General features: G+C 35.0%; 3 protein-coding genes across 4 annotated transcripts; all 3 read left to right on the plus strand.

Annotated features, from left to right (window-relative positions):
* Positions 1–713: 713 nt before the first annotated feature.
* On the plus strand, positions 714–10037 carry LOC17894204 (DExH-box ATP-dependent RNA helicase DExH4, chloroplastic). The gene is made up of 34 exons (XM_023787528.1): positions 714–1001; positions 1106–1211; positions 1286–1500; positions 1605–1649; positions 1820–1970; positions 2061–2437; positions 2724–2942; positions 3021–3132; positions 3258–3446; positions 3542–3618; positions 3801–3923; positions 4014–4100; positions 4198–4298; positions 4465–4522; positions 4641–4706; positions 5102–5187; positions 5294–5477; positions 5579–5725; positions 5811–5912; positions 5996–6148; positions 6639–6743; positions 6906–7046; positions 7134–7223; positions 7308–7364; positions 7674–7757; positions 7854–7952; positions 8040–8180; positions 8299–8369; positions 8678–8747; positions 8937–9023; positions 9130–9318; positions 9455–9550; positions 9671–9793; positions 9887–10037. Exons 1-34 carry the CDS (start codon positions 714–716, stop codon positions 9965–9967), a joined length of 4320 nt encoding a protein of 1439 aa, XP_023643296.1. The 3' UTR covers positions 9968–10037.
* A 2245-nt stretch (positions 10038–12282) lies between these two features.
* Positions 12283–16731, plus strand: LOC17895614 (cationic amino acid transporter 2, vacuolar). Its single transcript, XM_006300794.2, has 14 exons — positions 12283–12717; positions 12972–13173; positions 13350–13434; positions 13897–14037; positions 14131–14249; positions 14324–14420; positions 14547–14719; positions 14811–14877; positions 15039–15197; positions 15293–15548; positions 15634–15742; positions 15849–15961; positions 16072–16147; positions 16382–16731. The coding sequence occupies exons 1-14, from the start codon at positions 12561–12563 to the stop codon at positions 16536–16538; spliced, it is 1911 nt and encodes a 636-aa protein (XP_006300856.1). The 5' UTR covers positions 12283–12560; the 3' UTR covers positions 16539–16731.
* Positions 16732–17946: 1215 nt separating this feature from the next.
* Positions 17947–22071, plus strand: LOC17895980 (bromodomain-containing protein 3). 2 transcript variants are annotated; one of them, XM_023788347.1, is made up of 8 exons: positions 17947–18136; positions 18290–19013; positions 19118–19195; positions 19672–19906; positions 20534–20606; positions 20922–21021; positions 21180–21566; positions 21687–22071. In XM_023788347.1, exons 2-8 carry the CDS (start codon positions 18327–18329, stop codon positions 21903–21905), a joined length of 1779 nt encoding a protein of 592 aa, XP_023644115.1. In that variant the 5' UTR covers positions 17947–18136; positions 18290–18326; the 3' UTR covers positions 21906–22071. The 2 variants fall into 2 exon arrangements, with proteins under 2 accessions (XP_023644115.1, XP_006302042.1); XM_006301980.2 differs by having other exon boundaries at positions 18305–19013.
* Positions 22072–22095: the final 24 nt, after the last annotated feature.

The raw sequence follows: 22095 nt of genomic DNA on the forward strand, positions 1-22095 counted from the left end.
CCTATAGGGGTTTGTTTATTATGGGAAAAATCTCATTAAAAACTTTTGTAACATGTTATTTGTCAAAACTTAGTGTGGTTTACAAAAAAGACATGTTTGTACAAAAAGATAATGTGAATAATGTCTTTTTGGAAGAAATCATATGTGATCTTTATAAATAATGTGTAATACAAGAAAGTAACATGTTAAAGGGAGGTTTTATGCTATCACGTGTAATTCGATGAAATAACGCGTTAACTGAAAATGACAGATACTTGAAATGTCCTAAACCGAACTAAAATTCTAAAATACTTGAATGGATCATAAACCTCTCTACCTGGAACTAAATAAATCTATTCGGAAATAAACCATATCTGAAACGCCCAAACTTACAAGAGATAATAACCAAAATATCGTGAAAATTACCTTTTTCATTATTCTTTTGATATTTTGTTATAAATGTGTAGATTTTTTTTTTGGATTTACTTGAGGTTGTTGTATTATGGATGTTTATTTGATTTGAAATAGATGAATGAATGTTAAACAAAAAAACACCCTATTTTGAATGTGTTGGATAACGTCTTTCTAAAAAGTATATGTCAAATTGGAAAATAGTTATAAAATTTGGGCAAATGTTGAAATGCAGTTTTTAAAATTTTGGCTCCAAACCTAAAATTGAAAAAATGAACAGTTTCTTCTCCTTCCTATACTGATCGGGGAAGACGAAGAGAGAAATGGCTCCGAAGAAGAAAACTCCGAATAAACAAAGCAACAACGAAGTTGCTTCTTCAATACCTAATTCATCCCACAAGAAACCATCTAAACCCCCAAAGCTTCTGATTTCGCCGGAAAACGAAGACCGTTTACGGCGACTCTTACTCAACTTTCGCCGGAGCGTTTCTCCGGTCACGGCGTCGCTCTCTGTGAGTCAGAAGAGAAAGAAACTCAATAGTCTCTACGAGTCTCTCTCTTGTGAAGGGTTTTTAGATGATCAGATTGAACTCGCTCTCTCCTCTCTTAGGGTAACTAACTCTCGCCTTTTGTCCGTACAGTTCTTGAATTTTTTGTCCGTACAGTTCTTGAAGTTTGTGTCCGGAAATATAAAGTGTTTTGTTTTGTGATGAAGGATGGAGCGACGCTTGAGACAGCTCTTGATTGGCTCTGTTTAAACTTGCAGAGTCACGAGTTACCAGTGAATTTTTCTAACGGAGCTTCTCGAGTTCCTAATACAGGTATGTTTTTTGTCATACTCTCCGGGAAACTTACGTTATTTTTTCGCGTATTAATGCTGTATTGATGTTTTCAGGACGTTCTGTGGCGGTGGTATCGAAATCAAAGAAAGATTGGAATGTGTCTGTTGAATCATCTGAATCATCATCAGTCCTGGTGAAGAAGGAGGAGGAGCATGAACATGAAGTTTTAGTTCGAGTTAAGAGCAAGCGAGATGACGATGATACTCTTAGTTCTTGCAAATCATCTCAAGCTGATTGGATCCGTCAGTACATGAAAAGACTAGAAGAGGTAACTGGAATATAGAATGCTTCAACCATTTTCCAAAAGTCTTATACTTTGATCTCAAGGATTTGAAAATCACAGTTGAGTTGTTCTTTGAACTAAATTTTCAGGAAGAATCGGACGATGAGGAAGATAACATTGGCTCCAGCAAGGAGGTAACACTTGGGGTGAAGCTTATTAATTAATGATTAGTCTGCTTTTGGAATTAGAGACTTCACTTAAGTATTGGAGATATTTTATTAATTTATTTGTCACTTTTTTTAAGTGATACATGTTTGTTAAGTTTAGTTGAGCACTTACTAATTCTGTTACTTTACCATTTTAGGAATCTGGTCCAAGGCCTTTCGAAGTGATTGCCGAAGAATATTGTTTAGAAAGATGTAATGCTATAGAAGCAAAGAGGAAGGGTGATAAAAGTGGGCAGATGCAAGCAGGCCTAGCCATTTGCAAGCTCAAGAAAGAGATGAAAGCTCTTGGTTAAGTTTAACTCTTTTTTAGTATTTCAATCTGTCAATAATGACTTGGTGGTGCAGTATGTCATGATCTATCTTGTGTTTGTTTTCCAGGGCCATCAGAAGCAATATTGGAATCTGAGTTTCAGCGTGTTCAAGCTTTTGGAGACACTAAGGAGAAAGAAGTAACCTCCTCCACGCGTGATGATGTTGATGAGTCAGTAGATGCTGAGACGTTCTTTTTTCAGCTGTTTGATGAGTTGACATTGGATGCAATTCCTGTTAGGAGCTGTATATCTAAGGAAATTCACCAAGAATCAGTTTTGGTGAATGATATTTTAGATGACATGGACCTTGACGATTTCTTCTCAGAAGATGTTCCGCCTTATGTACCTTCTCCCCATGAACTCCTGGAATTACAGAAGAAGGAAATTAGGAGAGAACTATGCAATGAGAAAAATCTTGGGAAACTAAATGGTATCTGGAAAAAGGTAACTCTTAAACTAACAAGATCCTAGGAGATATGTTTGCTTTCAAATTACAATTGTAACTAATTAGTGTTTGATGCTTTTATCGTACATATGCTTGCTTCTTCATTTGTCGCTTTGCCACAAATGCTGTCATTATAATCAAGAAGTAGATTTCTACATATGTTAGTTAGATATAGAATTACCTATTCTAGCAATTTTTTAGTTCGTTTTTTTTTTATTGTCACTTTGTCACATAGGTATGTTTCTTTTGTTCAACTATCACTTTTAAAAGTTAAAAGCTATATAGGGTGACGCGCAAAAGATCCCTAAGGCATTGCTCCATCAGCTGTGTCAAAGGTCAGGGTGGATCGCGCCAAAGTTCAATAAAGTAACTGTGGAAGGAAGCAATCTCTCATATACCATAAGTGTTATGCGTAAATCCAGTGGAGTGGGTAAAAGCAGACAAGCCGGGGGTCTGGTAACTATTCAACTTCCTCATCAAGTGGAGGGTTTCGAATCAGTCGAGGTACATTTGATAATCTTTTCTAAGATGCTAAACAAGTGTCCAGTTAATGGATCATTATTGTGCACGTGTGTGTGACAGGATGCACAAAACAGAGTTGCAGCATTTGCTCTCCATAAGCTCTTTCCCGATTTGCCCGTTCACTTTGCAATTACTGAGCCCTATGCCTCTATAGTTTTGATATGGAAACAAGGTGAATTTATAAAGTTGGTGCTAATTGTTTTGACATATTTTGCATGTCAGCATTCATGTGTTCTGGTCTTAAATGGATGCAATATTATGATCACCTCTTAAACGAGTTTCTTTGAGCTTTCACAGAGGAATCTTTGGGAATACAAAGCAAAGAAGAAGAACGGAGAGTAAAGTTTGTTGAGAGATTGCTTGAGGCAGACAATTTCAGCTTGGCCACTTCTTCGAGTGGCATACATGGTGCACCTCCAGTGGTAGACTTCTGTGTCAAAGAGAATGATGACTTGGATGTTGTCAAATCTAACCATAGAGCTAAAAGTATGTTTCTTGGATTCAAGTTGAATCATTCGACCCTGGATTTTAGTGCCAAAAACATAAGCAGGAAGTATAATCTCTTGTATGATATGTTATAGGAAACTCCTCCATGGAAGCTGAATGTTCTTCTCTCAAAAGAAAACAAGAAAACAAGAAGAAGATGCAGAAGTACAAGGTAAAATATTCTTGTTTGTGGATGATCACAAGTTCACATACCCAATTTGATACTTTGCAGTTATATGCTTAAAGCATAAGTTGGCTCATTCTAGTTAGGAACGTATTAATTTGTTATCTTATCGGCATGGTGAAACCTTTGTTACTGCAGGTTTCATTAGTAATCCTATTATTCGTTTGTAGGGGATGTTGAAAACTAGAGCTGCTCTTCCTATATCAGAAGTGAAGAATGACATACTGCAAAAACTGAAAGAAAAAGATGTCTTGGTGGTATGTGGAGAAACAGGCTCTGGAAAGACTACACAGGTTTGGTCTCGTTAGTTGCTTCCTATTTTGCTGAATACATCTTCCTCTGCCATTAGCTATGAGTCATTTCTAATTGATACATTATTTCAGGTTCCTCAATTTATATTGGATGATATGATCGATTCAGGGAATGGTGGATACTGTAACATTATATGCACACAACCTCGGGTGTTAGCGGTGATTATCTCAGTGTTAAAATATCATGTTTTCAGGAATAGTTCGTTTGCTTTATACTTTTTTTTTTCTGTAAGTGACTGAATAAATATGGTTTTAGGCTATCTCTGTTGCTCAAAGAGTTGCTGATGAACGCTGTGAACCCCCTCCAGGCTTCAATGACTCCTTGGTTGGTTATCAAGTTCGTCATAAAATTGCAAGGTCTGTCTCTTTAATTGAAGAATTTTTCTATAGTTTTATGAGCCCATTCAACTATGTCTGCTTGTATACTGTGTTTTTGGCTTCTTTAACTTCAACATGTGATTGTTAGTATAATTTTAAAATCTGGTTGAAGGCTGATGCAATAATTTCTTGTGTACATTTTCAGGAGTGAGAAAACAAGGCTGATGTTTTGTACAACTGGAATTCTATTGAGGAAACTTGTGGTACGTCCCCTATTTTGTTAGTAAGCCCTTACAGTGCTACACTGTTTAGCATAACTGAAAAAAACCACACTAAATCTTTATTTTTCTTTCTATCTGCTCGTTTGTGAAAACCTTGCAGGGGGATAAAACCTTGAAAGATGTTACACATATCATAGTCGATGAAGTGCATGAGCGGTCTCATCTGGTGTGTATTCTTTAACTTAGCCATAAATATGTATGTGAATTTTTTGGTTTTTTCGTCTTTGCTAAGGAACATAGACACATAGCTAAGGATTATGCTAACGGATCCATGCAAGATAATCTAGTCAATCACTAATACAATTATACAAAATCTTGTTAGCAACGGAAACAATGTTTTAGCATTACTTCTAGAATATACACTTGAAGACACTTTAGTATAATGAAACTAATGCAGAAGACTGCGAAGATAATCATTTTACACCGGCGAAGTCGAAATTCTTAGTGGTCAATTATAAGTGTTACTCTCACCTTTTTCAGAAAATTAACATTGTTCTTGGTAACATTCTTATAAGAAAGTACAACTGATGGCTGATAAAACTATTTTTTTTGCTATTTCAGAGTGATTTTCTTCTCATTATTTTGAAGAGCCTGATTGAGAAGCAATCCTGGGATAATACATCACCCAAACTAAAAGTTATCCTTATGTATGTTTTTGCAACTTTTTTGTTTTCCTATGGCATATATATTAAATATTAAATACTAAGTAAGCACTATATACTGTATGTTTTCATATGTCTGATGCTCTTTCAGGTCTGCTACTGTTGATGCTAATCAGTTCTCAAGATATTTTGGTCAATGTCCTGTGATTACTGCTCAAGGAAGAACACACCCGGTTACTACTTACTTTCTGGAGGACATTTTTGAGAGGACTAAGTACCTTCTAGCATCAGATTCACCTGCTGCGCTAAGTGCTGATACTTCCATCTCAGAGAAGGTATATAATTCTCTAGCGATGCTCTACTGAAATTTTCATTTAGATTGCATAGTTGAAACTTTGGATGTTGTGTAGTTAATACATGGATTCAATCTCTGCAGCTTGGTTCTCTAAAAGTCCATAGGGGGAAAAAGAATCTTATGCTGGCTGGCTGGGGAGACAATTATTTGGTTTCAGAGGATGGTCTTAACTTGTCTTATGATTCTAGTAATTACGAATCTTACAGTGACCAAACGCGAAAAAATATGGTACTTTGCCCTTTCGCGTTTTATCTTTTGTTTCTCTTGTCGACATAGTTATCTTGAGTCCAAATAACTTGCAAGTGCTATGCAGAAATGGTTAAATGAAGATGTTATTGACTATGACCTTCTTGAAGAGTTGATATGCCACATTGATGACACTTGTGAGGAAGGAGCCATTCTTGTATTTTTGCCTGTAAGCTGATACTAAGATTTTTTGCTATTGATTGAGAACGAATATATTTTGCTTCAGCATGACGCTTTTTTGGTTAATGACAGGGAACGTCAGAAATTAACATGCTACTCAATAGGTTAGCTGCTTCCTATCGTTTTCGTGGACCTTCTGGAGATTGGCTTCTTCCTCTACATTCTTATATTGCATCTTCAGAACAGAAAAAGGTGTTTCTGCATCCCCCTAAAGGCATACGGAAGGTAATATCCTATGACATCTAATTATCTATATTTTGTGGTACTTCTCGTTCCCTCAGTGACTTGTCTTTGAATCTGTGTTAGCAGTCACTTTTGATCCTTTTGTTCCATATGAGCAAATTGTATGGCTTTATCTTTAGTGTCTTTGCTTTTGCATATTGTCTATTGGAAAAATAATTATAATGTGTAACTGTTTTGCTTCTTTAGTTTTCCACTACTAATTGAACATAAGTGATTTGTACAATTACTAACATCACTGGTGGTTAAAAGTTAACATGTCCCTGCATAACATAAAGTTGTCATCTTAAATTCATAATGACTTGATGAAAGGAACATTCACAAACTTGATAACATATAGGTAAAAGAGGTTTATGATTTATCTTCTTTGTCTATCATAAGATTGCTGAATCCCATTTTGTGAAAGATCTTTTCCATAAATTATACTGACCCCTACCCGATATGATTTGCCTTTTGCATCATCTTTTATGTTCAGGTTATCGTAGCTACTAATATTGCGGAGACCAGTTTAACAGTTGAAGATGTGGTATATGTGATTGATAGTGGAAAACACAAGGAAAGACGCTATAATCCACAGAAGGTACTTCAAATGCTAGTGAATCAGATAACATTTACCTTTTATGATGATGTTTGATTCCTTGTACTAGTATCAACGCTATTCACGACACATTGTTGCTTCGTGATTATTGTGTTTTGTGTCTGAGATGTCATCTTTTGGTACTCAATTATTGTATCATCACAGAAATTGACAAGCATGGTGGAAGATTGGATATCTAAAGCAAATGCAAGACAAAGAATGGGAAGAGCTGGACGTGTCAAACCTGGACATTGTTTTTCGTTATACACTCGCCATAGGTTTGAGAAGCTCATGCGTCCTTATCAGGTGTCTTTCTTTTTTGATGTTTCTTCTCCTGTTTCTCGACCACTTGGTTTTTGTCCCTAAACTCACCGGTGTCGTCTTGATGACTAGGTTCCTGAGATCCTGCGGGTGCCTTTGGTAGAGCTGTGTTTACAAATCAAATTGCTTGGCTTGGGTCACATTAAGCCTTTTCTGCACAAGGCAAGTGACACCAACTTTTTAGTTCCAAAAGAAGTAACAATATCATCTTCTTACTCTTTCGTCGCTAAGTACTACTGTCTTTAGGCTTTGGAACCTCCAAGTGAAGGTGCTATAAACTCTGCAATTTCATCGTTGCACAAGGTACCGTGAACTTGTATTGGATAAGATTTTTTAATTTTGTAAGCGTTATTAGTTCCTGATACATCCTAAAGTTATGACTTATGAGACCTTTCACTTGGATATATAGTTGAGGTGTTGCTATTGTCCTGCAGTGTGGCTAATCAATCTCATTTCCATTGTTAAAGTATAGTCTTTTAGAGTTTGTTACACTTAGAATTCTCTCTACTTTATGTTTTCTCAACCTATTTTAGTACCACTAAGTAAAACTATATGTATACACCTTTTGGAGTGACCTGTGTTGAGCTTTCCTAATGAACCATGACTTTTTAGGTCGGTGCTCTTGATGGGGACGAAGAGTTGACACCACTTGGACATCATTTAGCAAAAATTCCTGTTGATATATTGATTGGAAAGGTTTGCTTCAGAAACATTATTGCTGCACTAAAATATATGTTCCTCTTCTCAAAACAAGTAGTCTCATATAATCACTACTTGTTTTAAACAATGCAGATGCTATTATATGGTGCCATTTTTGGATGCTTATCACCTATTCTCTCTATTGCTGCTTTCTTGAGCTGCAAATCGCCATTTATACATCCCAATGATGAGGTACGTTTTTTTCCCTTTCCTTAGAACTTGGCTATTTTGGCAAGGATGTTCTCAACTGAATCTATGTTTTTGCTTTTATTTTCTTAGAAGCAAAATGTCAACGGGGTGAAACTTGCTCTTTTGTCTGATAAGCTGGATAGTTCGAGTAATTTAAACAACAATGACAGGCAATCTGATCACCTCCTTATGATGATTGCATACGAAAAATGGGCGAAGGTACTGCATGAGGTATGTAATATAACGGTATCTCAAGCTGCCTCTTACTGTCCAAAGTTCGTTATGTACACATAAGAAAGCTAGGATCTTCTCCAAACTAAATGTCTTTATGTGTTTGTAATGTCTTCAGCAAGGAATGCAAGCTGCAGAGAGGTTCTGTGATTCAAAGTTCTTAAGCAGCTCAGTGATGCAGTCAGTGAGGTACATTGTACTTTGATGCTATAACTTGTCTACAAAGATTTCCAAAAATAATGTAGAAAAGGTGACCTCTTAGTACTTTGATGGAAAAAAGGTTGCATCATTCACTTTGAGGTTCTATACTGAGTTAACATGCTTTCCACTGCCTTTTAATCTTAGGTAGTGTTAAAAATGGAAAATGGAACTATCTTGTTCTGGTTTCTTGTTCAGTAACTTGAATATATGTCTTAGCTGAACCTGTTTTAACAACATGCTTACATCATTTTTCTTCATCCTTCAAGTCTTATTTACTGCTTTTTCACAAATAACAGCGACTTGAGAAAAGAGTTTGGCACTTTACTTGCCGACATCGGGCTCATCAGTGTTCCTAAAACAGGCGAGGTATGTTATCTTACAACATCGCAACTGTTGATTGCATACGCTTAAAGAACATATGTGTCTTCTCTTATATGGAAGACTCATGCATCAAAAGCCATCAAGTTCCATCATGTTAAATTTTTAATTAGTTTGGGCAGAAGAGCCCATGTTTGTTTAATGAAAACTGATTAGTAATTTACATTTTTTTCTTAGGGAAGAAGGAAGGAGAATCTTGATGTTTGGTTTTCTGACAAAACTCAACCTTTCAATATGTATTCACAAGAACCTGAAGTTGTTAAGGTAAAGTATACATCTGATGCACCTTGGCTCTAGTTTTATCTCTAATTTTTGTGGATAGTCAGTTATTATTTTGTCTGTACCTGAGTTCAAATTCCAATTTGAACAGGCTATATTATGCGCGGGACTATGTCCGAATATCGCAGAGGGATTAGTTAATCGTTTAACAAGGCCAGCAAACGAAACACAGCGTTATGCAGTATGGCATGATGGCAAAAGAGAAGTCCATATCCATCGAACCTCTATAAACAAAAAATGCAAAGCCTTTCAATATCCTTTCATTGCGTTCCATGATAAGGTGACTTCTTTTTCCATATTTAAAGCATTTGGGTTTGGTTTATGTGCCTCAGAAATTGATTGAATGCAGATTATGGTGTAAATATGCAAACATAGCTAATCAAAGATAGTATATACAACTCTCTTTGTTCTTCTAGGCCGAAAGAAAGAAATCGGTATATCTACAAGATACAACTGTGGTTTCTCCATTCTCCATTCTACTTTTTGGCGGCTCTGTCAATGTTCATCATCAGGTAATGTTGATTATTTCTAAAGACACTTAGCTAAAGTCTTAGTCCCATGTTTCAGAAATGATTTGAGATGCTCTATATATGGCTCTTGACCTTAAAACCTTACCTTGCATTGAATTGTAGAGTGGATCAGTCACTATTGATGGGTGGTTAAAGCTAACAGCACCAGCTCAAACCGCGGTTTTGTTCAAAGAGCTACGGTTAACACTCCATTCCATTCTCAAAAATCTCATTCGAAAACCTGAGGTTACATGTTCAATCCTTTGTTTTGATCTAGTTGGTGAAGTAAGTAGCCTAGGACTAAAGTCTCCTCTCTCTCTTTACGTTTGTGTTTCTCAGAAATCAGGTATTGTCCACAACGAAGTCGTCAAAGCTATGGTCCATCTTCTTATAGAAGAAGGTAAAGCGCAACACACATGAACTAAATAGGGAAACAAAGATCGAATTGTGTGTAAACAACACCAAAGTTTGCAAGTAGGAATGCACAATATGTAAATTAAGTGGCATTATAAGATTGTTTTGAACTTTTATATCACCAATAGTGTTGTTGATCATTTTCGATTCAAAATTAGTAGCCAGATAATTCTCATTATACTTTTCCAATGAATTTTATTAAATATAGAGGAAATAGAATAATTTATTAGAACTTAGAAAAAGATGAAGAGTATCTTCTAAGAAGTTCCTTAATTTGTAAAAAAAAAGTTAGGTTGACATCCTAGTTTTATTTTTAAAACAAGGAGATCACAAAACAATACAATATACGTTATTAAAAAAACGCAAACTTATTGTCTTAATTTTATATTTAATGTTGTAGATTGTTAGTGTAGACTAGAATTTGATAATAACGGTATTTTCTTTAAAAATGTTAATTTATTTATTTCAATAAGTTTATTATTATATTTATATTACTATTCTCTAATTTTATGTTCTATACATCATTTTAAAATATGTAGCTCTTTATTTTTGACAATAAACATTTTGGAAATTTTTTTATAACTTTAGGTGATTCGTTTTTAACTTTTTATTAATAGTGTTAAAGCCTAGAAAAATGACTATAACAATATCATCACTTATCTGAATCTCAGGATAAAAAAGACTGGTATCATCACTTGTATAAACTGTACAAATTTTGTGTCAAGGTATTATTTCAATTTTACTTTTCATAAGTTTTGAATCTAAAAAATTCAATTTTCAATTTTCTAAGAACCTTTTGACAAAGAAAAATAACAACAATGACAACAAATGAAGAGTTAAATAACATTAACAAAATAGTGACGAAGATACAAGCTGAAGTCAAATAACATCTACACAAAAACCCTTCTACTGTCGCATCATGTTCAACTATTCCAATGAAGTGGATAATAAACATTGTATAATGCTAAAATCTTTAAAAATTACATTGCATAATCCTATAATCCTATAAAATTTGCATAATCCTATAATTCTAAAAAAAAATTGAAACGATAGAAATATTATATTATATTAAATTTAGATAGTTTTTTATAAAAGAGTGAAAGAGTCGATGGTACTCACATTTACCAAATCCAAGTTTGAATCTAGCTGATGGAAAAAAAAAATTACCAATATATTATTGTTATTATTTAATAAAAACAAATATTTTTTGGATAATCTTAACTGTATTTTAAGAGGTATTTGATAATAACAATATATGAATACTAAAGATATTTTTAACATAGTTAAAAAATTGTGACAATACTATAATATTATTCAGAAATAAACAAGACAATTATTTTCTTATTTTCACCATTGTATACGTATGGATAAAATAATAAAATCCATTATTCAAATAATTCATATTGTAAAAACCTTTTGTTTGTAATTTAAAAAAAAAAAAAAAGAAGAAGAGAATTTGTGATAAAATGCCTCTTTTGATGTACCCTATTCAAAAATACTTCTTTCTTCTATCCATAATTAAAAATATCATTTTTAATTATGAGAAATTATAAAATTTTATATGGTTTAAGATACTTCTAGATAGTAATACTACTTAGGGATTCCACCTAAATAATTATAAGGTCTTAAATCATTTTTACACGGCTTTTAAAATGTTTATAAAGTTTTCTTAAAGTTTTTATAATGTTTTTTATGGTATCTGTGAAATATTTTATAATTTTTTACATTTATATAAAAGTCATTTGTGTATATATTTATAAATCGACACACAAATTGGATAAGTTTCAACATTTTTGTGGCTTTTTTAATAAAATTTTTTGAAAAGATATTTTTGAAAAGTGATAATCGAAAAGGTGTATTTCTGAAATTCCAAAAAAAAATCCTATACTAATGCTCTTTTCTAGATGTACTTTTTTGCAAAAAGTATTTTAGTTTTTAAGTGAAAAATCGTATAATTTTGAATTTTTGTAAAATATTATACAGATTTTTTTAATTAGTATTTTTTTGTTGTATATTTATAATTTTAATTAATAGAGGTGGTAAGTAACTGATAAGTGGTAACAATGGTTTCAAAGTCATCAAACCGGTAAACATTTTAGGGCAGAGGAAAAAGATAGATTGGCCGACGAAAACTTGGAAGTTTGTCGAAACGGCAAGAAACACGTTTTGACCCAAACAATTTTGGAAGAGGCGATTCGGATAACGTTTTTGTCAGTGGCTCGTTTTTTCACGTTACAAATTAAATATTTTCTTATTATTCTTTACTAATTTTATATCATTTTCATCTTTCTACTTCTATACGCAAACACAAAACTTCTTCTTCTTCCTTCATTTCATCAATCAATCAAAATCACTTTCCTTTCTCAATCCATAAAACACAAACAGAAGACGAAGAACAAATAAAGGAGAAAGAGAGAAAACAAAAACATTTATTAATAATCTCTGCCCGCTTCTTTGTTCTTGAGAAGAGAAAGATTTCATTTTTTTGTAAAAGTCAAATCTCAGGGAACGAGCAGGCAGATTTTGAATCTTCTTCTTTCTTCTTCTTCTTCTTCTGTTGAAGATAGTTTTGGAGAGATTTGTGTGTTTTGATTGATTGATGGGTTTTTTGGTGGATACGCAAAAGGAAGGAGGTGGACATTCATGGGGTTACGTTAGGAGTTTGGTGAGAAGGAAACAAGTTGACTCTGCTAATGGTAAACCTCAGGGTCCTCAGCTCGCTAAAGCCCTCACTGTTCCTCACCTCGTTGCTATTGGTAACCTCATTTCTCATTCTTCTATCTCTAGGGTTTTCTTTTTCATGTTCTGGGTTTTGTTTGAACTCTCAAAGTTTGATCCTTTGATGAGGATTCAGGTGTAAAAGTTTCGTCTTTTAACTGTGAAATTCATTTTGTGATTCTGGGTTTCTTAAAGTTTGATTCTTTTTGTCTGCTCAATTGAAAAAGTTTCGTTTTTTATTAAAGTATTGTGATTTGTTCTGACTATAGTCTTGTGTATGGGGTTTGTATAGGTGTTGGAGCAACAATAGGAGCTGGAGTTTATATTCTTGTAGGAACAGTTGCGAGAGAGCATTCAGGACCTTCTCTAGCTTTGTCTTTTCTTATTGCTGGGATTGCTGCTGGTCTTTCTGCGTTTTGTTATGCTGAACTCTCTAGTCGTTGTCCTTCAGCTGGGAGTGCTTATCACTATTCCTACATTTGTGTTGGTGAAGGGTAATCAAATGATTACTACTTGCTTATTGTGTTATCTCTATAAGAGTTTTTTTGGGGATTTGTTTCTTATTGAGTTATGGGGATTTGTTTCTTATTTAGTTATAGTGATTTGTTTCTTATTGAGTTATGGGGATTTGTTTCTTATTGAGTTATGGGCTTTGTTTGTTGCTATCTAGTGTTGCGTGGATAATTGGTTGGGCGTTGATTCTGGAATACACGATTGGTGGGTCAGCTGTTGCCCGTGGGATATCACCAAATCTGGTCAGTAACTTATTGGCTTGTACTCTTTTGATCCAATTTTACAATATGCAAATTACTTGAGTTCCTCTGTTTTGTGTGGCATTGCTGATAGCGTTAAGTATAGTTTTGATTCATGGTGTCTTCTTTAAATCCTTATCTTGTTGGTTTTTTTCTGTCATGAAGCCCTTGCTTGATAATTCATCAATCTGTCTAGGAAGCTCCATGACGATGAGCTAGCTATTGAAATCTTTTTTCATGGGATATCTGGTTTGATGTGTCTATTAGTTGAGGAACATTACATAGCTTGAATACTGTGTGGGGACTATCAATGCTTCCTCTCTCATGGATTCTTATTGTATAACTGAAGTTATGGAATAAAAATGAAAACATAAAGAAGATTTTATCTCTTTTTCACATTTATATTCTGTTAGCATTTACAATTGTGTGTCACTAAAGCTTAGTGGGTGACAAACAAAATTGCAGGCACTGATTTTTGGTGGTGAAGATGGTTTGCCTGCAATTTTAGCGCGCCACCAGATCCCAGGTCTTGATGTTGTTGTTGATCCATGTGCTGCTATTCTTGTGTTCATTGTAACTGGCCTTTTGTGCATGGGAATAAAAGAGGTACAAGCTTTATATGATTTTGATTCCCACATCAGGATAAATTTAAAATCCGTTCTAATTGTATTCTCATATATGGTAATATCTTCTATGCAGAGCACATTTGCTCAGGGAATTGTAACTGCAGTCAATGTGTGTGTCTTGTTATTTGTCATAGTAGCTGGCTGTTATCTGGGCTTCAAGACAGGTTGGGCTGGATATGAACTTTCGACAGGGTAAGATGAGCATTCACTATGACTTCAGTCATTGTAGTTTAAGATAAGTTAAAGATTAATCATTTGTCCTTTAGGTTTTTTCCATTTGGAGTGGATGGAATGTTTGCTGGTTCTGCTACAGTCTTTTTTGCATTCATTGGGTTTGATTCGGTTGCAAGTACAGCAGAGGAGGTAAATTTTGGAATTCATACTCTTTTTGCAAGTTTATGTTCGTTAGAGGCTTTCTATTAGTTTGCTTTTAAGCATCCTTTCAAGCACTTAGAGGTACTGAAAAATGCTATTCACATCTATGTGCAGGTGAAAAATCCCCAACGGGATTTACCGATTGGTATTGGTCTAGCTCTCTTGCTCTGTTGTTCTCTCTACATGATGGTATCCATTGTAATTGTTGGTTTAATTCCTTACTATGCAATGGATCCTGACACCCCGATATCCTCTGCATTCGCTAGTAATGACATGCAATGGGCTGTGTAAGCATATGATTGTTTAAGATCCAGTCAATTCACCGTCTTAGCCATTTTTTTTTTAGATTGATCGTTTTCATTTTGGACTTTGATGTAGATACTTAATAACGTTAGGAGCTGTTATGGCTCTCTGCTCAGCTTTAATGGGTTCCCTTCTCCCTCAGGTAAAGTTTCTCAACACGTATCAAGAGTCAATGTTAGATACTGATAAACAGTGAAAAAAAGTTTGACTCCCGAGTCAGTGTTATAATTACTTGTCAGAAAAATTTAGGTGGTTTTCATTGGTGCGTGCTTGTTACTTAATATGACTATTTTCATTTTCCAGCCACGAATTCTGATGGCAATGGCTAGGGATGGCCTGCTGCCTTCCCTTTTTTCAGACGTTAATAGACGCACACAGGTTCCGGTTAAAGCAACCGTGGCAACTGGGTTGTGCGCGGCAACCTTAGCATTCTTTATGGATGTTTCACAGCTTGCAGGGATGGTAAGACATTGTTTTCCTTTTGTAGTTTCTGGTCTATGGGAACGTTTTTGCTATATGGCCAGTTATCAAGTATTTGAGGACTTCTGATGGTGCAGGTGAGTGTTGGGACGCTTCTGGCATTTACAATGGTGGCAGTATCAGTGTTGATACTGAGATTTGTTCCTCCAGATGAGCTACCTCTTCCCTCGTCTCTTCAAGAGAGGATTGATTCTGTTTCCTTCATATATGGTGAAACAAAGTCATCCGATCATGTAGGCACTTCCAATAGCAGCACTCAACAACCTTTAATTGGCAAAAGTGATGCTTCGGTCGATTTCCCAGTTATCAAGAATCAAGAAGCTCTAGGGTGTTGTAAGTTACATCACGAAGCTCAGCTATTTTTGTGGAGAACACACATGTTTTACCACAAACATCACACTGGTCAATGATTTTGCAGGGGTTCTAAGCGAAGAAAACAGAAGGATGGTTGCTGGATGGAGCATTATGTTCACCTGTATTGGGGCTTTCCTTTTAAGTTATGCAGCATCAAGCCTGAGCTTTCCAGGGTCAGTTAGCACAACATTGTCTGTTTTCATCATTATCTTTTTACTCAAAACTTTTATTGGTTAATTATCTTAGCTCTTTCTTTCTAATATTTCAAATGGCTAACAGGCTTCTTAGATATTCATTGTGTGGTGTTGGTGGAAGTCTCCTCCTTGCTGGTTTGGTTGCTCTCAGTTCTATAGATCAGGATGATGCCAGACACACTTTTGGACATTCTGGAGGTATTGCTACATAATTGATTTAGTAAACAATCTGTATACCGCACAATAAACTTCTAGGCCTTATATGTCTTGTGTGTAATAAAACTCTGTGGACATTCCTTTTTCAATAGGTTTCATGTGCCCGTTTATCCCACTCCTGCCGATTATTTGCATTCTCATCAACATGTACCTCTTGGTTAACCTCGGGTTCGCATCTCTTCACTCACTTGCGTCTTCATTTACCATTTAATTATGCTTGTTTCTATAGCTACACACATGCTATCAAACATGAGACAAGTAACCATACAATTGTGTTGAGTTCTGAAAGTATGTATAGTTTTAAGAAGAAAGCAAAAGTTAATGTGGATCTGTGTCCTTTGGTGATAGTTGGTGTTCTTTCTCAACTGTTTCTTTTAATCTCTTGAGCTGCTAACGTTACAGATCTGCGACATGGGCTCGTGTATCGGTATGGCTGCTAATTGGAGTGATAGTGTATGTTTTCTACGGCCGTAAAAACAGCTCGCTCGCCAATGCAGTTTATGTAACTACAGCTCATGCGGAAGAGATATATCGCGAACATGAAGGTTCATTGGCATAGTCTGAGAAAGCATCCCTTTTGGTAATGTATGTAACATATAAATCTGTATTGTCTTGTTATATGGTTGAAACAAGAATGCCATAATCTCTATTTGTGAGCAAAAGATCTGCTGATGAGGACTCTTTGTAAATAATATATATCACCATGGTCCATGGATTCATAATCAGAAAACACTTCACTCAAGTGTCGTCAAGTGCACTCTCACGAATAATTTGACAAACAATATTTGTTTCTTTTATTTTCTGTAAAATGTTACAAAGATGGTATACTAAAGTCTAAATTTAATTTCTTTTAAGCAGTCAAATTTAAATATTGTAAATCCTAATTTTATCTAAATTATTTTTCTGAAAAATCATCTACATAAATACTAAACCTAAATTTTACTCGATATTGTCTAGTAATACCTCTCATCTGGTTTTCGTTTTTTGATATGTTGTTATTTAGTAATTTCGATATTTTCCAGTTTAAAATATTAAATACATTTGTAATTCAATTTACTTTCGGTTGATTGGCCGCAATTTCAGTGCGGTTTTTGTTTTTGGTTTTGGTTTGTTTTTTTATGATCTTTAGAAATTAATAGTGAATTATTAATTTTTGGTTTTACTGATTTTAAAATAAGTTTATAAATAAATTGTTTGTCCGGTTTTGGTTTAGGTGCTTTGCTCGCGTTTTTTTCTGGACAGTACTAAATTTACATAGAATTCTTATACAATGTTGACGATCCGGTTAGAGTCACTCCCTCTCCCTCATTTGTATGGCATATTTGTAAGGTCGTTTGAATCGCTTTTGATAGTTGAAGTTGAATGAGATAATTGCAAGGTCGTATAACATTAGTAGAAGGTGAATCTATAACAATCATGTGGGCAGTACAATAACATGAGTAACATTAACATTAACAAACAAATCAATGGTAACATCAACAATATTTGTACTTGTATCATTTTTGTCTCAACTCTAAACTTCCTTTACTGCTGTAATAAAAATCATGATTGTGAATTTGTGACCATGAAAATTAATAAAGTTATAAATAGAAAAGAAACATATATTAACAAAAAGAAAGTTAAATAACCAAACTCATATAGTTTTTAATAAAAATTAGTTACACTTTTAATTTATTATGATACTTAAAAGAATGATATGTATATATTTTTAAATTTTTAAATTTTTCTTTAATAACTTTAGGTTTATGATTAATATTTATTTTTATACAGTTAGAAATTATTTAAAAAAAAAAAGATTTTTATCTCTGAGAAGTGAGAACCAAAAAGAAAAGAACATACTCTCTCATCTCAACAGGCCCATTTGGTAAGCCCACGATGTAAAACGACGACGTAACAACTAAAGTTCGCAGATCTGAAAATCTTAAAAACTCGGGAAGGCTCCGTCTCGGGTCTTAAGTGACGTTCGAAGGATTTTTTGTGAGCCAGTAGAAGCGCCGGTCTAGTTTTTAAGTTCGTTTTGGTAAAAATCTCAGTTTCCCTCCAAACTTTTCATTCTAAATTTGAATCTTCCCTCTTCATCTTCTTCCTCTCGCCACCACGGACGGATCTTCTCGATTCCTCTGGTTTCACGACTTTGATTTAGGGTTTCCTTTTCCGGTAAAATTTCTCTCTCTGCTCTTGTTTCTCAATTCGAATCTTATTCAATCTCGATTATATATAGATTTTGGATTTCGTGATTCACGATTGTGTTATCGAAACAATCTTAATTTGATTTCATGGCCTTATGGGTTGATTGATTCAGATTCAAAGATTTGGTTTTTGTAGGAGTCTCTTTTGTGTGAGGAGTATGAAGCGTAAAAGAGGACATAAGAAAGGGAAGAAGTCTAAAAAGTCCAAGTCTGTTACTGAACAAGGGGATTTGATTGAGTTAACCGAAAACGCGGAGGAACGAACCTCAGAGCAGAGTTCTGAAGGTCCTGTTGAGTGTGAGAACAGTGAACATGAATCTAAAATGGAGGTTGATGGACCTTCTTCTACTGGGAGTGGTAATTCACCTGTTGCTGGGAGTTTAGATCCAGCTGATAACATTGCGGCTGTCAAGTCAGTTGCGCGTGTTAAGGTTAAACTGAAGACTTCGAAACCACCAGAAGCTGATGAGACGTTGCGTGGCGATGATAGTGGTAAGATTAGTTCTCAGGCGGTGTGTGAAAAGCCTGCGGAGAAAAAGGAGGAATTGGTTCCGGGTTTGCCTGAGAGAAGGCCGGTGTTTCTGAATGTTTATAGGAAAACTAAGGGTATAAAGATTAAGTCTTCGAAAGCGGTAGATGGGTCTAGCTCGATTACTGAGAAGAGTGCGGATGCTGTTAAGGTTCAGGATGCAGTAGTAGTTCAAAAGGAGACGAAAAAGGCTGATGAGAATCCTCAAGCTAGTAAGAAAGAGCCAGAAAGAACACCAATTTCTTTGCAGAAAGAGGAGAAGAAGACTGATCAAAATTCACGATACAATAAGCAAGAACTGGAAGATTCTCTTACAGTATGCTCAGATTAATATATATCTATCTTGATAGTTACTTTTTGTTTGAAATTGAATATCATGCCTAATGTCATCTACTGTATTTTGGTGTCTTATTGCTCTAGGTGATTAAGAAGATAATGAAGATGGATGCTGCTGATCCCTTTAATGTTCCTGTGAACCCTGAAGCTCTTGGGATTCCTGTAAGTGTAGATAGCTTCATCGTTATTAGATAGAGGCACATTATTTTGGGATGATGTTTTGATCCATAGTAACCTTGGGTTGTGAAAACTTAACTGTTCTTCTATACATTTGATAAGTTTCACATATCTCCATTACATGGCTGTGTTAGTATACAGTGTTTATTGTCTGTGTCTGTTAGGGATAACCTTGGCTTTTGGGTACTGTCAAATTAAAATTTTCTCCTCTTATGATTTACATTTTTCTTAACAATATGAAAGTAGAAGAAAGACAACGCCTTGACTTTGTCATCTTCTTATCATTTTTGACTAAATTAGCCTCTTAAAAAAGATGGATAATGAATTGTAGTGTGATTCCCTAGTCCCTGCCACGGGACACTAAGATGGCATCGTTTGATATCTTCTATTCTCTTTTGCTTTGAGAGTGGTTTCAGAATTGATGTCTAACACTTGTAATTGTTCTCTGGTTATGTGATTAGGACTATTTTGATATCATCAAGACACCTATGGATTTTGGAACAATATGCAATAATTTTGAAAAAGGCAACAAGTATATGAATTCTGAAGATGTTTACAAGGATGTCCAGTACATTTGGAATAACTGTTCCAAATACAATAAGAAAGGTGATTATATAGTGGATCTGATGAAGCGAGTGAAGAAAAATTTCATGAAGTACTGGACTGCAGCAGGGTTGTACACTGAGCAATCAGCAGGTATTACTAAAATATATCTTCTGTAGGTTTTTATTCTTGTGCTGAATCATTGTTAAATTGGTAGCTCTTTAGAGATAGCTACGTTTCTGGTTCTCTTAGGTATATATGGTAGACTTTCTGAACATATTAGGAAGCTAGACATTGTGAACATATTCTGAAGCTCCTGCTTCTGAATCAGCACATGTCTGACAAGGGCCATTGCTGATTCTAGCTGTGATGAATGTCATTGTTGAAACTTGAAATGCATGTAATCCTATTTTGTAATAAAAGTATAAGAAAACTAAGTTAGTTTAAAAAATATTGTTCATGATATATCCACCCAGAGCTGTTAGATGATTTGATCATGAATGCAGTGGCTTGTAAGCACTTGACTACAGTTACCGCCTTATGTCTAATTTGCATTGTTTGTCAGTTAATTCTCTTATAAGTTTCGATTTTAAAAGATGTCTAACCATATGTATATACGACCATTAAAAAAAAGGAATTTCATGTGAAACGAAAGTATAAAGAGAAATGTTAATGTGGAAAGTGTAAATACACTATTGCATTGTATCTATCAGCTATGCATTTTGGTATGAGTAAATGTGTCTACGATTTAGCTTATTTGAATTTTTTGGTTATGATCAGAAAATACTGATGATGGTGGGAAGGCATCCAGCAAAGGCAGTCAATCAAAGCAGAAGAGCCATAAACGCCATGGGTATGTAAATGAAACTTTTATTCCTCTTATAAGTAGGGCCTCATTTTCAAATGTGTCGTCGTCGAGTTCAATGTTACAAAGCTACCATAACAACATCTGCTTAACCATAGCCAATCTTAGTTAGTGGATATTAAAGCAGAGATTTTGTAGCTGGATATGGTTTTCTCTTTGCCAAAATGTACTCTGTGGCCTAGTTCATACATCTTGCGTTTCTTTTTTAATTGATAGTTCCTACAGAGCCTGTACCCTTCCTTTGCCCTCTAAAACTGTGATTGGTGTCAGTTTTCATTTGCTATCATTATTTTTCGCTTGCAGACGGCACCACAAGAGCGATTGCATGTGTGCGATATGTGTTTTAAAGCGACGCAAAAGAGAACGTGAACGAGATTCTCAAGGACATTCTGGAGCACAAGAGGTTAGTAATATGTTTTAATAACATGACACACATAAATCTTGGTGTGCAAAGTGTTTAGGTGCAAAAATAACCCACTCACCACCAAGGTTTTGACTTCAGATTGCTGCAATGTGTTAACTTTGTAACATATATTAACTATGAATATCTTTCTCTTAAAGGAATCTTCACCTGCGGGAAGTCCATCTGTGGATAATTCATCAATAAACATGGGTGATGAGCAGGACATGGATATTGATGTTAACAACAAAACTAAACAAGAAAAAACCGAAATCGTGGAACTAGATAGTCCAGTGTCAAAAAGACAGAGAGTAAATGAGAAACACGACGTGGAGGAGGAAGAGGAAAATGTTGAAGTGGAGAGTGAAAATAAAACCGAAGCTAATGTAGAGGATAAGACTCAATCGATTGATAGATTAACAGAAGAGACTGACGATGAGCCTGTGTCTAGTGCTGCGGAGAAATTGGTTACTTTAGCTTCTGTTGAAGGTCCAAAATCGACTCAGAATGAGGAAGAAGAGAAGGAAAAACAACTCCAAAGGCAAAAGGTATTTACTTTTCTTCCTCTCTTTTGCTATATGCAACAGAGAAAGAGTTTGAAACTTTTAGATGTGTTGATTAAGCAATAAGCACGACTGAGATAGCTTGTGTTACATCGAAAATTGCAGAAACGGCAGGAGTTGGAGCGAAAAGAATGGAGAATGAAGATGCAAGAAAAGTTCCAAGTCAGAAACCCACAGCTTCTAAGTCTCTGTGAAACTCTCTTCCCTAATGACAACAACCACAATTCCGTGTGGAACGGACCTCACTCACTGTTTAAACGTCGAGGAGGAGGTCCAAATCGTAGTAGTGCTTTACACAAAGCAGTTGAGGCATTGATGAAGTAGTAGTAAGGATTCAAAATGTATCATAAGTGTTATAGCTATTGTTTTTCGTTTTGCCTGTTATAGGATATGTTTATTACATTCAACACCAATCACAATCACCATAAGCATCTTTGTCAATGAAAACAGAAACATAAAACTGTTGATCAATGTTAAGAGTTAAGACAAATCAATTCCTACTAATTTTGTTGCA

Source organism: Capsella rubella, unplaced genomic scaffold (assembly GCF_000375325.1).
Source record: "Capsella rubella cultivar Monte Gargano unplaced genomic scaffold, Caprub1_0 scaffold_2, whole genome shotgun sequence".
In the NCBI taxonomy this organism is placed as follows: Eukaryota; Viridiplantae; Streptophyta; class Magnoliopsida; order Brassicales; family Brassicaceae; genus Capsella; species Capsella rubella.

Bases quoted from the DNA above. Each gene is read 5' to 3' on its own strand.
- LOC17894204 (XM_023787528.1), top strand. From the start codon at position 714: ATGGCTCCGAAGAAGAAAACTCCGAATAAACAAAGCAACAACGAAGTT. The intron at 1,501-1,604 runs GTAACTGGAATA...CTAAATTTTCAG, and splicing joins ACATGAAAAGACTAGAAGAG to GAAGAATCGGACGATGAGGA. The intron at 4,707-5,101 runs GTGTGTATTCTT...TTGCTATTTCAG, and splicing joins TGCATGAGCGGTCTCATCTG to AGTGATTTTCTTCTCATTAT.
- LOC17895614 (XM_006300794.2), top strand. From the start codon at position 12,561: ATGGGTTTTTTGGTGGATACGCAAAAGGAAGGAGGTGGACATTCATGG. The intron at 13,174-13,349 runs GTAATCAAATGA...GTTGCTATCTAG, and splicing joins TACATTTGTGTTGGTGAAGG to TGTTGCGTGGATAATTGGTT. The intron at 15,962-16,071 runs GTATTGCTACAT...CTTTTTCAATAG, and splicing joins CACTTTTGGACATTCTGGAG to GTTTCATGTGCCCGTTTATC.
- LOC17895980 (XM_023788347.1), top strand. From the start codon at position 18,327: ATGAAGCGTAAAAGAGGACATAAGAAAGGGAAGAAGTCTAAAAAGTCC. The intron at 19,014-19,117 runs GTATGCTCAGAT...TTATTGCTCTAG, and splicing joins AACTGGAAGATTCTCTTACA to GTGATTAAGAAGATAATGAA. The intron at 19,907-20,533 runs GTATTACTAAAA...GGTTATGATCAG, and splicing joins GTACACTGAGCAATCAGCAG to AAAATACTGATGATGGTGGG.